The sequence below is a fragment of the Stegostoma tigrinum genome, chromosome 27 (assembly GCF_030684315.1).
Source record: "Stegostoma tigrinum isolate sSteTig4 chromosome 27, sSteTig4.hap1, whole genome shotgun sequence".
Classification (NCBI taxonomy): Eukaryota; Metazoa; Chordata; class Chondrichthyes; order Orectolobiformes; family Stegostomatidae; genus Stegostoma; species Stegostoma tigrinum.
Genome location: NC_081380.1, coordinates 42,863,656 through 42,878,613, shown reverse-complemented (window position 1 = coordinate 42,878,613; position 14,958 = coordinate 42,863,656). Strand labels below are relative to the sequence as shown.

The window sequence follows — 14,958 nt, the reverse complement described above, 5'->3', positions numbered from 1 at the left end:
TGCCTAACAGTGAGCACTCCTGTGTAGCAATGCCCACTTAAAGATACATTGAGATAAATCTAAATTTTTCCATGTGGGACATTGATATTAAGATGAGATTTTCATCCCAGTTTGGTAAAGGAAATTAAAATAATTAAGATTCAAAAGTAAAGTGTACATATCTGACCTCAACTACAGAATTTTCCACCAGTCTTGAAATAGGAGATTGCGTTGCACTTTTCAGTTTCAATTCGGAAACCCTGCGTGCAACTACCCGCCCAAATTGCACTCTAATAGTTTTCTCAACACTTTGGAGGAAAAAGACAAACATTCAAAATTACAGTCACCAATGTAAAATTAATACAAATGAAAAATTACAATTATTTTATCTATTGATCCTCTGTCCCTTATCCTTTCTTCCACTCCTCCTTGGCTACGAATGGTCACAAGATAACTGAAGATGTGTCAGCCACTTTTAATTCTCCCATGAATCAAAAAATTTTCCTATTGCATATTCAATTATTTTTGGAATGATTACGAGGTATTTGCCTCCATTAGTTTGTCTGTTCTATTTTGGTTATTCTTTGGTAGATAGATACTTCATGAAATCAGTCTTATAAATACCTCTGAGGAGTTTGCACATGTCTTCTTGCCCTATCCCTCCAATTTATTATGAAGTAATATTTGTCAGTCCTGTAACAGTCTGACTCACTTCGCCACGATTATGTTTCTTAAATGTCACCTATACTAGTTTTAATCAGTTCAAATTTCTCCAATTCCTGCTTATAACTTCACATGGTTCTTTTCTGCATTGCAACCAGCACTTAAGTGTCTCCCTTGCTTCCTGGTGACCAGAACTGGCATAATTTTCAAGCTGAAATCTGGTCAAAGTATCATAAACTTTATTTGATGTCTCCTCTGTCATACGTTACTCTTTGAGCCATTTGTTGATTAATGTTCTGCAAATTTGTTGAATATATTTAGTATCAACAACACAATTTCTTTCACTTTTTCCCTTACATGTTTCAAAACTAAAAATTTTCTTTCCCCAGACACTGCATTCACTATTGATCTACCCAGTTGCACATTTTGCCCACATCATTTTGTAACTTTTGACCCAAGTGACAAGGCATCCAGTCCACGACTGAGCCTCCGTCAATGTTGCTCTTGATAAACATGTACTACACATGTATGACTAGATGCTTGGCATGAATTTCTTCAAAGTCTTGAACTGTGTTGAATTTGTCAGATAGGGAGCTGTGAGGGTAATTTTAGAATAGAATAAGTTTGACAGAAGATCATTAACTTGAAATGTTGACTACGTTGCTCTCTCCACAGATGCTGCCAGACATTCACAATATTTCTGGCATTTTATGACTGTATTTCATATTTACAGCATCTGTAATATTTTGCTTTTGCTTAATTTATAGGAATGTTCTCTCATCCTAGACTATGTTGAAGCTAATAATCTGACCCTTAAATAAGAACTCTAAAGCTTTGGCAAAATATAATGATGAAGGACTAATTCATTGCAAAGAATTCTAACCAATGAGGCAAGAATATTAACATACTGGAATGGGAGAAATATGACAAGAAATTGAAGTTGTGGCATTACTGCATCAGTTCTTAATGCATCTGGATCACATAACTCTGTCATTTTAATAATAGCACTAATCTATTTAAAATACAAGTGTCAACACCTCTCAAAGCTAATAAATTAAAGCATTAGAAGAACATATTAAGCTAAAGTTAATATCATGCAGAATAACTTCTGAACCATATAAGCTAAGTATTGAATTATCAACATAAAATGTTAAGAAAAGGTAACAGCTGAATCCTTCTTACTGCACTGAAGTAATGGCATGATTTTGTTTGTCCACTTTCATCAGCTTATCCAGCCAGGTGAAACTTCTCAATGTTGTTGGAAGCAACTTCCCCCTCAACCGTTCAAAAATGACAGGCTTTTGTTCACAATCTGTTTGGAGGATGGCACAGATTGAACCTCCAAGTATTTCACTCTGCATACTGCTCAGTGGTGGAAGATTCAGCTTGGGCTCCAGGTTGTCCCTATCTGTAAAACTATTTAAGTCAATATATCCAATTCCAAAAACTCCTCACAAAGTTTAATAGCAGAATGTAAAATGAAATGTTTAAAGTTAGATATATATTTAAGCACATGGGAAATAAAATCACTTAGAAACTACACAGCAATTTAATGTTCATACATCGCACTGTGGACTAAGTTATTGCAGACAGCGAATGGATTTAAAAATATAATGAGAAGGCGGGCAGATGAGAATGAGATTATTTGAAAAGGCACAGGCTTGGAAGGAGGCAACATCACCTCATTTTTTAAGAAAATTTAAGAAAATAGTGAAAACTGGGAACTGCAGATCATTTAGTATTTCATCAGTAAAACGGAAATATTAAAATCTATTATAAAGGATGGGATAATTGATAAAGAGCTAATGAATGGAGGAAACTTAGGTTTTCAGAAGGCATTTGATAAAGTCTCCCATTGGAGGTTGGTTAGAAAAGTTAAAGCAAGTGAGATTTGGAAGTAATGATTGACTAACAGATAGAGAACAGAGACCGAGAATAAATGGGTCACTCTCATGTTGGCAGGCTGTGTCTAACGAAGTACCCACTGCTTGGGATAGCTGTTTATAACATACATCAATGATTCGGAGTCAGGGATCAAATGTAATTCTAAACTTGCAGATGACACAAATCTAAGTTGGAATGTGTGTTTTCAGGAAGATGTAAAGTGGTTTTGGAAGGATTTAGACAGGCAGAATATGGCATGGAAAAATTCAATGTCACCCATTTTGGTAGAAGAAAGAAATGTGTAGAGTATTCCTGAAATGGTAAAATGACAATAAGTGACTGAAGCCTAAAATGCAGCTACAGTAAATTATTAGGAAGGCTAATGGTATATTAGCCTTTATTACAAGAGAATTTGAGTACAAGAGCAGTGATGTTTTGCTTTAATAGTAAAGGAGCTTGTTTAAACCACACCGAGACTACTTTGTGCAGTTTTGATCTCTTTATCTCAGGAAAATTATTGTTGCCATGGAGAGAGTGTTAAAAAAAATCACTAGATTTGTTCCAGAATGGCAGGCATGTCCTATGAGGTGGGTAAAGGAATTGAAGTGTTTGATCAACCATGATCGCATTTAATGGTGGAGCAGGCTCAGTGGACTGAATGGCCTACTCTTGCTCCTATGTTTCAATAAGTCCTCAGAACCTCCTGGCTTACATCCTAGAATTGGAAAAGACACAGCTGCAGAGATAATGTATGTGCAGGTTATTATTTTCTAAAATTGCTTATATTCTATAACAATCCCAGTTGATAGATAGTTAGGAAATGTAACTACACTTGAGTAAAGGTGGGGGGAGGGAGTGAAGAAGAGAAAGGACAGAGTTAACCTAAGATAACAAAGTGTGGAGCTGGATGAACACAGCAGGCCAAGCAGCATCTCAGGAGCACATCCTAATATATTTCCTACTCAATCTGTTCAGAGGTGTTATTATGCACCTCAGGAGCAGGTGGACTTGAATACAGGTCTTCTAACTCAGAAGTAGGGACACAACCACGGCACCACAAGAGCCCTATCAGTTAACCTTATATTAGTCATCAAGAAAATGCTGGAATCTATTGTTAAAGAAGTCTAAACAATGCACTTAGAAAATCAAAGTCTGACTGGACAAAATCAACTTGGGTTCATGAAAGGGAAATTGCGTTTGATAAAATTAAGAGTTTTTTGAGGATTTAAGTAGTCAAGTAACTAAAGGAGAAGAACCAGCATAATTAGATTCTGATAAGGATCTAGTAAGGGTCATGGAGTTGGGGGTTACATATTAGTTTGGAAAAAGGAATAATCAATTGACAGGGAGCAAAGAGCAGGAATAAATAGAGCATTTAAGTTGGCAGACTGTGATTAATTGAATGCCATAGGATTAGTGTTGGAGTTTCAGCTATTTACAATATATATTAATGACTGAGACAACGAGACCTAAAGTAAATTCCTATTCTTGTCGACGATATAAAGCCGCGTGAGAATGCAAGCTGTGGGAACGATAAAAGAAATGGCAAAGACATATACACAGTTAAAGTGAGTGGTGGCAGATAAAGTATAATTTGGGAAAGTGTGAGGTTATTCACTCAGTAGCAATAACAAAAACAGACTTTTAAAAAAAAGTGACTAGGATTTATTTATGCAAAAACACAAAGACAGCATACCAGAACAGCAAGTAATTAGGAACCCAAATGACATTTTGGGTTTTATGCAAGGATATTGGACTACAAGAATAAAGGAAGTCTTTCTACAATTGTACAGAGCTTTGGCAAGACCACATTTAGTATGCAGGTTTGGTCTCCGAACTTAAGAAGAGATACATTTGCATTCGAGGCGGTAAACCTTCACAATGGGCACCTGGGATGAGAGGCTGAGTAAATTAGATCTATACCGGATTTAAAAGAATGAAGATGATCCTATTGAAACATAGAAGATTCTGATAGAACCTGATAGACAGAGACTGACAGATTAATACCCTGGCTGGAGAATCTAGAACACATAGGGACAGTCAAGGTGGGGGTTGGGGCAGAAGGGTGGAGAATTTTGGGAATGCTAATATGACGCTACAGCTACTCAATTATGGTACCCCTACTAAGACAAGGTTGAGCAGGATGAGCCAAGCAAATCAAAATGCCATGCACAAAATTGTGATGTGAGTTTGTGCCCTGAAACACTGAATCAGAAGTACATCTCTAATCAGCGGTGGCAGCAGGGGAGCAACGTTAGTGGTTCATCAACCAAGCTCAAACATCAAGTCAGATCCTACCTATATTAGTTGGGGGAACACAGTGTTCTCAGGCACCTATAATTAGTATTAATCCAAAGAGCTACGTCTTTGGCTAATGCTACAGTTTCATTTATACCATTTGTTGTTAACTGAAATGCTGATCCTCGCCGCATTGTCAGGTGCAAGTCTTTACTCTCTACTGATTTAGGACACCACCTGATCAATTCTGCCCGTGGGCTCTTCCACGTACTACAGCTTTGTGCCAAGTTGGAGACAGGTTCCTAATAGAATTAAGCAAAGCAGTTTATTCATTGCAAAAATTGAGACAACTGTAAATCATTGCAAGATCAAACTAGAAAAGATAAATTCAATGTAATGCAAAATCCTCTTCTCAGTGCAGAATTTTGTATGGGATAATTTTTTTTCTTCTGTTAATGCCTATGCAAAAACATATGTATTATTTCAGGTTGAACACCTTTCACAGATAATGTTCTTTTTTTCTCCCGTCGTCAATGATATGCTTCTTGACCTGCTGAGTACTTCCTTCAGTTTCAATTTTCATTTCACTCTTTCGGTATCTATTGTATTTTGCTTTTGTAAAATGTATACATGTCTGCTAGAAATCTATGTCAATGTTCAAACAACTAAAAGTGTAGAATTGTTCATCAACTTTTCATAACGAGTGTATTTGCTTTGTCCCTTTACTATGATGTCATTATCTCATTTTATCATTCCAGCCTGACAACTCTGTTAAAACAAAATTCACAAAAGGATGAACATCAATTTCTTCCAGTCTGTTGCTTATATTAAAACCCATATGGTTGGATACAAAGCAGTATCAGGAACTACCCAGCATAGTTTTCCCCTCTAAAATTTCCACCTTACTCTTGCTTGAAGGCATAGCTGCCCTTGTGCAGTATTTCCTGGATGATGCATTACAAGTCAGGAACTAATGTGTTCACTCTGCCTCTCTCAATTCAATCTCACAAAACATCAAATAAATGATGCTGAAATAAATATTTTTCTGAATTTGAAAATGGTAAATAAGAACATCAGCCAATTCATTCCCTGCAATTAAATATACATATACAGCCTTCAAATTCAGGGCTTGTTAAGGTTATCCTTCTCATTGAGCTATTAGACTTAATAGAGTTGATGTTCACCATCATTCCCCATTGCAGTAAATTCTGTGTTTGCTGCAGGAATTATTATTAATGTTACACTGTAGTGTTTTGGGTGTTTTAAAAACAGAAGAGATACTGCAGGAAAAAAATTGCTAAACAGCCAAATTCTACAAAGAATGTCTGAACATCTCATATAACAATGTATTGTGCTCAGATACATACAAGGGAATATTGGGGTCATGCTAATCCCATAATGTAGAATAATTGTACATTGCCTTTAATCTGATATTTTATTGGAAAAACATTATTTGTTTCAATACAGTGGTGTGATTGTTGCCAGTGCTTGTGGAATGCAGAGGCTATACACAGAGTTAATCCTAGCATTAGGTTTCAAACGCGGGTCTAAAGATCCTAAACAAGAGAGAAAACAAAGAACTGTGGATGTTGGGAATCAGAAACAAAACCAGAAATTGCTGGAAAAACTCAGCAGGTTTGACAGCATCTGTGGAGAGAAAGCAGAGTTAATGTTTTGGGTCCCAGAAGAGTCATTGGACCCAAAACACTGCTTTCTCTCCACAGATGCTGTCAAACCTGCTAAGGTTTTCCAGCATTTTCTGATTTTGTTTCTGCAGATGTTAATGTCACCAAATGTTTATCTTCCTGAAATCAGGTGTACTGTTCGCAAAATTTTGGGAATTTGGTATTATCTTTCCATCATTTTTATTGAATAATTAACATTCTATTTTCCATTGTCATTGAAATTACTTTTTGCATATTTTTTCTTTAGGTAGCTGATATGGTCTTTTCAGAAGTTTGGACAGCAGTGTCTGCTAGAAGTATGTTAATATTTAGCAGCCTCCCAAAATGTCAATGATATTTAAGTAGCCATCAGCAGAAAACAATAGACATTCAGAGATGATGTTGCAGAATTGGTTATCTTAGAACATACAAAAATCAACGCGTTAAGATGTTCTTAAATTTACTGAAGTATAAATTCTTTCTAACTAAGGCCTTTTCTCAGTTTATTCTCATATCTTTAAGTTATTTATCTCCCCTTTTAAATATTCCAAACTGTATTGCGCTCCAATCCCATTCCGTATAGGAAGGCAAGAATCAGTCTACCTTTGAGTATTGTCCAGGCCAATATGTGCTCTAAGTAGTAAAAATGATTGTGGCATAATAATTGCTCTGAAAAAAATCATAAATGCATTCAAGTAGTAGTTTTTAATTTCGTTAAGTGTTAAGAAAAACAAATTCCCACATGTCTCTCACACTTGCTTCAAAAAGCCATGGCTCCAGGAATACTGACAAGTTAAATCATTAAAACCTCCTCATACACAAGGACCAAAATTCACATGCCTCTCATTCAAAATCCAAAATAAATGATATTAAAACCTATATCAATCACTCACCGTGCAGTACATAAACACATTGTATATTACAGTCTACTGAAGATAGATCCACAAAATCAAGCCAAGACAGCAAATTTCTCAAAGCACCACAAAGCTTCAAAGAAACAGTAAAAATATCTTAAATTTATACTTGTGGTAATTTCTTCAATATAAATGATTACTTAAAACCAGATTTTATTCACAATCATGAAAATTATAAGTAGCCAAACAATATTGAAGAAATTTTAGAAGCAGCAAAAGGCCATTAGGTCAATCAAACCTATACCTTTTTGATAGATACACAATGTGTTATGTGATACATAGTAAGTGATAGATATATATTTTAATATCATTTATTTTAGGGTTTGGGTTTTGAATGAGTGGCAATGGGTTTTGATGTATGTGAATAAGAGAATTTACGGTCAACTTGTCAGTATTTCTGGAGCAGAGCAGGAGGAACATAGCAGGCCAAGCAGCAGAGGAGCAGGAAAGCTGACGTTTTGGGCCTAGACCCTTCTTCAGAAATGGGGAGGGGAAGGGGGTTCTGAAATAAATAGGGAGAGAGGGGGAGGCGGATTGAAGATGGATAAAGGAGAAGAAAGGTGGAGAGGAGACAGACAGGTCAAAGAGGTGGGGATGGAACCAGTAGAGGTGAGTGCAGGTGGGGTGTTAGGGAGAGGATAGGTCAGTCCAGGGAGGATGGACAGGTCAAGGGGGCAGAATGAGGCTAGTAGGTAAGAAATGGGGGTGGGGTTTGAGGTGGGAGGAGGGACAGGTTAGGGAGGTGGGGACAAGCTGGGCTGGTTTTGGGATGTGGTTGGGGGAGGGGAGATTTTAAAGCTTGTGAAGTCCACATTGATACCATTGGGCTGCAGGGTTTCCAAGCGGAGTATGAGTTGCTGTTCCTGCAACCTTCAGGTGTCATCACTGTGGCACTGAAGGAGGCCCAGGATGGACATGTCGTCTGAGGAGTGGGAGGGGGAGTTGAAATGGTTCGTGACTGGGAGGTGCAGTTGTTTGGTGCAAACCGAGCGTAGGTGTTCTGCAAAGCGGTCCCCAAGCCTCTGCTTGGTTTCCCCGATGTATAGGAGGCCACAACAGGAACAGCGGATACAGTACACTGCATTAGCAGATATGCAGGTGAGCATCTGCTTGATGTGGAAAGTCTTCTTGGGGCCTGGGATGGGGATGAGGGGCAGGAGGGAGGTGTAGGGACAGGCGTAGCACTTCCTGCGGTTGCAGGGAAAAGTGCCGGGTATGGTGGGGCTGGAGGAGAGTGTGGAAGCGTACAAGGGAGACAGGGAGAGATCAGTCCCTCTGGAAGCGGATAAAGTTGGGGAGGGGAAAAATGTATTTGCTGGTGGGGTCGGATTGCAGATGGCAGAGGTGTCGGAGGATGATGTGTTGGATCTGGAGATTGGTGGGGGGGGTACATGAGGATGAGGGGGATTCTGTTTTGGTTGTTATTCAGGGGAAGGGGTGGGAGCGATGAGTTGCGGGAAATGTGGGAGACACAGTCGAGGACGTTCTTGACCACTGCTGGGGAGAAGGTGCGGTCTTTGAAAGACGAAGACATCTGAGATGTTCGGGAGTGGAATGCCTCATCCTGGGAGCAGATGCAGCAGAGGCGAAGGAATTAGGAATAGGGAATTTTTGCAGGAAGGTGGGTGGGAGGAGGTGTGTTCGAGGTAGCTGTGGGAGTTGGTGGACTTGAAATGTTTTCCAGGTGGTTGCCAGAGATGGAGACAGAGATGGAAACTTTTCCCTGCAAGTGCAGGAAGTGCTACACCTGCCTCTACACCTCCCCACTTACCCCCATCCCAGGCCCCAAAAAGACTTTCCACATCAAGATGTTCACCTGCACATCTGCTGATGTGGTATACTGTACCTGCTGTTCCTGTTGTGGCCTTCTCTACATGGAAAGCCAAGCGGAGGCTTGGGGACCGCTTCGCAGAACATTTACACCCTGTTTGCGACAAACAACTGCACCTCCCATTCGTGAACCATTTCAACTCCTCCTCCCATTCCTCAGATGACGTGTCCATCCTGGACCTCCTTCAGTGCCACAATGATGCTTCCCAAAGGTTACAGGAACAGCACCTCATATTCTGCTTGGGAACCCTGCAGCCCAATGGTATCAATGTGGACTTCACAAGCTTCAAAATCTCCCCTCCCCCAACCACATCCTAAAACCAGACCAGCTTGTCCCCACCTCCCTAACCTGTCCTTTCTCCAACCTATCCCCTCCTCCCACCTCAAGCCCCACCCCCATCTCTTACCAACTAGCCTCATTCTGCCCCGGTGACCTGTTTGTCCTCCCTGGACTGACCTATCCCCTCCCTAACTCCTCACTTACACTCACCTTTACTGGCTCCATCCCCACCTCTTTGACCTGTCTGTCTCCTCTCCACCTATCTTCTCCTTTATCCATCTTCAAATCTGCCTCCCCTTCTCTCCCTATTTACTTCAGAACCCCCTTCCACTCCCCCATTTCTGAAGAAGGGTCTAGGCCCGAAACGTCAGCTTTCCTGCTCCTCTGATGCTGCTTGGCCCGCTGTGTTCATCCAGTTCTACACCTTGTTATCAAAGTATTTCTGGATTCTTGTCTTTTTGAAGCCTGTATGAAAGAGACAGTTCCTGAAGTGCAAGTGTGATTTGTGCTGGCTGAGGTATACATGCGGACAGAATAAATGTTGAAGGTGAGCTTGCTGTTGGGAAGCATGTACGATTTTTCCTTTACTGTGGCATCTTGAAATCTTTCAAATTGTGTTATTTGTATTTAGTTTGGTTTATTAGGGTTTATCTTTCCTTTTGCAAAATAAACTTCCAATCTACTGTGAAGGTCAGAACTGCAGCACTGCATGCTGTATTTTGCTGAAAGATCACATTAAATTTTTAGGAAATTATCCATTGAGCAAGACTTCAGTATGAAACCTAACTTATCCAATAATAATATCAGCTAGGGTCATAAAAGCCAGTAAACTAATACATCAGGACAGGGTAATAAAATGTGAGGCTGGATGAACACAGCAGGCCAAGCAGCATCTCAGGAGCACAAAAGCTGACGTTTCGGGCCTAGACCCTTCATCAGAGAGGGGGATGGGGAGAGGGAACTGGAATAAATAGGGAGAGAGGGGGAGGCGGACCGAAGATGGAGAGTAAAGAAGATAGGTGGAGAGAGTATAGGTGGGGAGGTAGGGAGGGGATAGGTCAGTCCAGGGAAGACGGACAGGTCAAGGAGGTGGGATGAGGTTAGTAGGTAGCTGGGGGTGCGGCTTGGGGTGGGAGGAAGGAATGGGTGAGAGGAAGAACCGGTTAGGGAGGCAGAGACAGGTTAGACTGGTTTTGGGATGCAGTGGGTGGGGGGGAAGAGCTGGGCTGGTTGTGTGGTGCAGTGGGGGGAGGGGACGAACTGGGCTGGTTTAGGGATGCAGTAGGGGAAGGGGAGATTTTGAAACTGGTGAAGTCCACATTGATACCATATGGCTGCAGGGTACCCAGGCGGAACATGAATTGCTGTTCCTGCAACCTTCGGGTGGCATCATTGTGGCAGTGCAGGAGGCCCATGATGGACATGTCCTCTAGAGAATGGGAGGGGGAATGGAAATGGTTTGCGACTGGGAGGTGCAGTTGTTTGTTGCGAACTGAGCGGAGGTGTTCTGCAAAGCGGTCCCCAAGCCTCCGCTTGGTTTCCCCCAGTGTAGAGGAAGCCGCACCGGGTAAAGCGGTCCCCAAGCCTCCGCTTGGTTTCCCCCAATGTAGAGGAAGCCGCACCGGGTAAAGCGGTCCCCAAGCCTCCGCTTGGTTTCCCCCAATGTAGAGGAAGCCGCACCGGGTACAGTGGATGCAGTACAACACCTCCGCTCAGTTCGCAACAAACAACTGCACCTCCCAGTCGCAAACCATTTCCATTCCCCCTCCCATTCTCTAGAGGACATGTCCATCATGGGCCTCCTGCACTGCCACAGTGATGCCACCCGAAGGTTGCAGGAACAGCAACTCATATTCCGCCTGGGAACCCTGCAGCCATATGGTATCAATGTGGACTTCACCAGTTTCAAAATCTCCCCTTCCCCTACTGCATCCCAAAACCAGCCCAGTTCGTCCCCTCCCCCCACTGCACCACACAACCAGCCCAGCTCTTCCCCCCCACCCACTGCATCCCAAAACCAGTCTAACCTGTCTCTGCCTCCCTAACCGGTTCTTCCTCTCACCCATCCCTTCCTCCCACCCCAAGCCGCACCCCCAGCTACCTACTAACCTCATCCCACCTCCTTGACCTGTCCGTCTTCCCTGGACTGACTTATCCCCTCCCTACCTCCCCACCTATACTCTCTCCACCTATCTTCTTTACTCTCCATCTTCGGTCCGCCTCCCCCTCTCTCCCTATTTATTCCAGTTCCCTCTCCCCATCCCCCTCTCCGATGAAGGGTCTAGGCCCGAAACATCAGCTTTTGTGCTCCTGAAATGCTGCTTGGCCTGCTGTGTTCATCCAGCCTCACATTTTATTATCTTGGAATTCTCCAGCATCTGCAGTTCCCATTATCTCTGATACTATTTTAACATCAGGACAGGTGCAGATTTGTACTTAGCATTTGAAAGTGTTGCAAAGATATGAAATGAAATTCATGTTACGTTTTGTTTTGTCTCATCTCTTGCCAGTAGCTGATCCATCTCCTTGAAAACCAGATTACTTGTGTCATCAATGAAGTTGATCATCTCGGATGACAGGCCAGAATAATCACCAGCTGTAGGTTATAGACAAAACAACGAATGGAATGATTTCCAAGTCATTATATAAAAATTAAAAGGTCTAAGAATAAATAGAAAAGCAAGGATGCATTGTAGACTGTAACTCAAAATCATGTCAAGAGAACAAGTTTCTTGTAGTACCATATGACTTCAAAGAAACTCTAAAAATATCTTCAATTTTTTTAACGTGGTAATTTTTTCAATAAAAATTAACAATTAATATCAGATTTTATTCATAATCATCACACTGAAAATTATAAAAGTAGCTAAATAATTCTGAAGAAATTTTAGAAGCAGCAAAAGGCCATGAAGTTAATCAAACCAATATCTTTTTGGTAGATCCAAACATAAATGCCCACATATCCTCAATCCTTTCTACCTTCAAATATCCATTCATCTACGCCTGAACTCATTGCTTTGCTTGTGTAGCACACAAACCCACATCAACCCTACGATAACTGCACATCTGAACCAAAGACCCACTATCCAGAATGTACAGGATCAATGACATATACAAGATACCCTGCAGAGACAATGACAAACCCTACATCGGACAAACAGGAAGGAAATTAACCACAATGGTACACGAACATCAATCGTTTGCAAAAAGGTACGACCAATACTCATTCATCTCTATCCACATGGATAAGGAGAACCATCAATTCAACTGGGACTACACCAACATCCTGGGACATGCAAAGCAGAGACAAGCACAGGAATTCCTAGAAGCCTGGTACTCCATGAAGAAAGACATCAACAAACACATAGAGCTTGACCCCATATACACTCCAGTGCGAAGGAAACTGGATGTGAAGTAATCCAGCTCAACAGACTCTAGAGTTCAAATAGCAGGCAGAAAAACACAACAGCACTTCATCGGAGGCTGCATTGATGATGTTACCCAGCAGGGTAATGAAACGTCTGCGAAAAAACAACAAACCAGCCCAGCGAGCCAACCAAGCACAACATCCATAACCTAAAGTACAAATCTAATCTAAAAACCTTAGAGCCATGGAAGACAAATCTCTGCAATGTATTAGGGATGGCTTCCTGGAGTAATATGTTGAGGAGCTGGTTGGAGGGCAGCCTATTTTATATCTAGTATTATGTAATGAAGAGGGTTAATTAGTAATACATACAGATTAGATTAGATTCCCTACAGTGTGGAAACAGGCCCTATGGCCCAACAAGTCCACACCACCCCTCGGAGCATCCCACCCAGACCCATCCCCCTATAACCCACACACCCCTGAACACTACGGGCAATTTAGCATGGCCGATCCACCTAGCTTGCACATCTTTGGACTGTGGGAGGAAACCGGAGCACCTGGAGGAAACCCACGCAGACAGGGGAGAATGTGCAAATTCCACACAGACAGTTACCCGAGGCTGGAATCGAACCCGGGTCCCTGGCGCTGTGAGGCTGCAGTGCTAACCACTGAGCCACCGGGCTACCCCACAACAAGCTAGCTACAATATATTAGAATTTTATACAATGTTTCAAGTGAGGTAGTTCCATCTAAAGCAAGGGTGTTAAATTTGAATAAAGGTAAATTATGAAGACATTACAGGTTGACGCAACATCGAGGGCCGAAGGGCCTACACTGCGCTGTAATGTTCTATGAGGCACAAATTGAACTGGATTGGAAAAATTAAAAACAAACGTAGATATACAAAGACAATGGCATGTCTTTAAAGGACTACTACATGACTTACAGCAATAATTATTTCAAGGTGGAAAAAAATTCAAAATGGTCAGTCCACTGAGGCTAACAAAGGAAGTTGAGGATTATATGATTAAAAGAAAAAAAACTTACAAAGTGACCAGAAATAGTAATAAATCTGAGGATTGTGAAGATTTTAAGAATTAAAAAAAGGAAGGTAAAGAAACTGATAAGGGAAAAAAAAAGTAGAATTTGAATACAATCGGTAGGGAAGTGACGGTTTCTGGTATTCTTGCTGGACTGTAAATCCAGAGTCCCCAGGTAACGTTCTGGAAACTGGGGTTCAAATCCTGCCATGGCAGATGGTGGAATTTGAATTCAATAAAATTCTGGAAATAAGAGTCCAATGATGACCATGAAATCATTGTGGATTGTCAGGAAAAAACCCATCTGGTCTGCCAGTGTCCTTTAAGGAAAGAAACTGCCATGCTTACCTGACTCATCAGCCACAGCAATGTGATTGACTCTTAACTGCCCTCTACGCAGTTAGGGATGGGTACCAATGGCCTTGTCTAGTGAATAAATTTTAAAAAACCTAGCAAAAATAGAACATAACTATATAAATTTTTACTTTAATTGTTAAGTAAAAAGGAAACATTTGGCTTAGATGATTGCGTCCATTTACTCCCTCCCTCCTCACCATCCAAAGTCCCAAACACACCTTCCAGGTGAAGCAGCGCGTTACCTGCACTCCACTCAATTATTCTACTACATTTGCAGCTTTGCAGAACAGATACATGGTGTTCACAAAAAAAAAGACTCTGAGCTTCCAGTTGCCTGCCAGTTCAACACTCCACCATGTTCACTCACCAACATCTCTGTCTCTGACTTGCTGTAGTGCTCCAGTGAAGCTTAAGGCAAACTGGTAGAACAGCACCTCCTTTTCCACTTGGGAACTCTGCAGCCTTGTGGACATAATACTGAGTTGAACAATTTTAGTGCTCAAAGCCATGTCCTTTCCCCAAATCCCACACAACAAGTGTCATCACATGGGCTGGTACCAGACACAACTAACCTCCGTTATCGTGAATTGCTTGGAGAGGCTGGCATTGGCCCACATCAACTCTGGCCTTCCAGCCTGCTTTGATCCCCTGCAATTAGCCTACTGATGAAATAGGTCCACAGCAGATGCCATTTCCCTAGTCTGACACTCATCCCTGGAACAGCTGAATAACAAAGACA

At 41.4% G+C, this 14,958-nt stretch overlaps 1 protein-coding gene across 12 annotated transcripts in view; it reads right to left on the bottom strand.

Moving 5' to 3' along the window:
- The window catches only part of LOC125464605 (uncharacterized), a 117,802-nt gene that overhangs the window by 81,335 nt on the left and 21,509 nt on the right, over positions 1–14,958 (bottom strand). For 10 of the 12 annotated variants that reach the window (XR_007250055.2, XM_048557192.2, XM_048557195.2 and 7 more), the window contains exons 5-8: positions 11,936–12,048; positions 4,922–5,066; positions 1,825–2,050; positions 167–287 (exon numbers count right to left, since the gene is read on the bottom strand). Coding sequence is in view for 11 of the 12 variants with exons in the window: in XM_048557192.2 (XP_048413149.2) it covers positions 167–287; positions 1,825–2,050; positions 4,922–5,066; positions 11,936–12,048 (605 nt within the window). In the remaining variant the exon portion in view is untranslated. Of the gene's footprint in view, positions 1–166; positions 288–1,824; positions 2,051–4,921; positions 5,533–11,935; positions 12,049–14,958 lie in introns of those variants that run through there. The other 2 variants (XM_048557200.2, XM_048557202.2) reach the window with 2 other exon arrangements.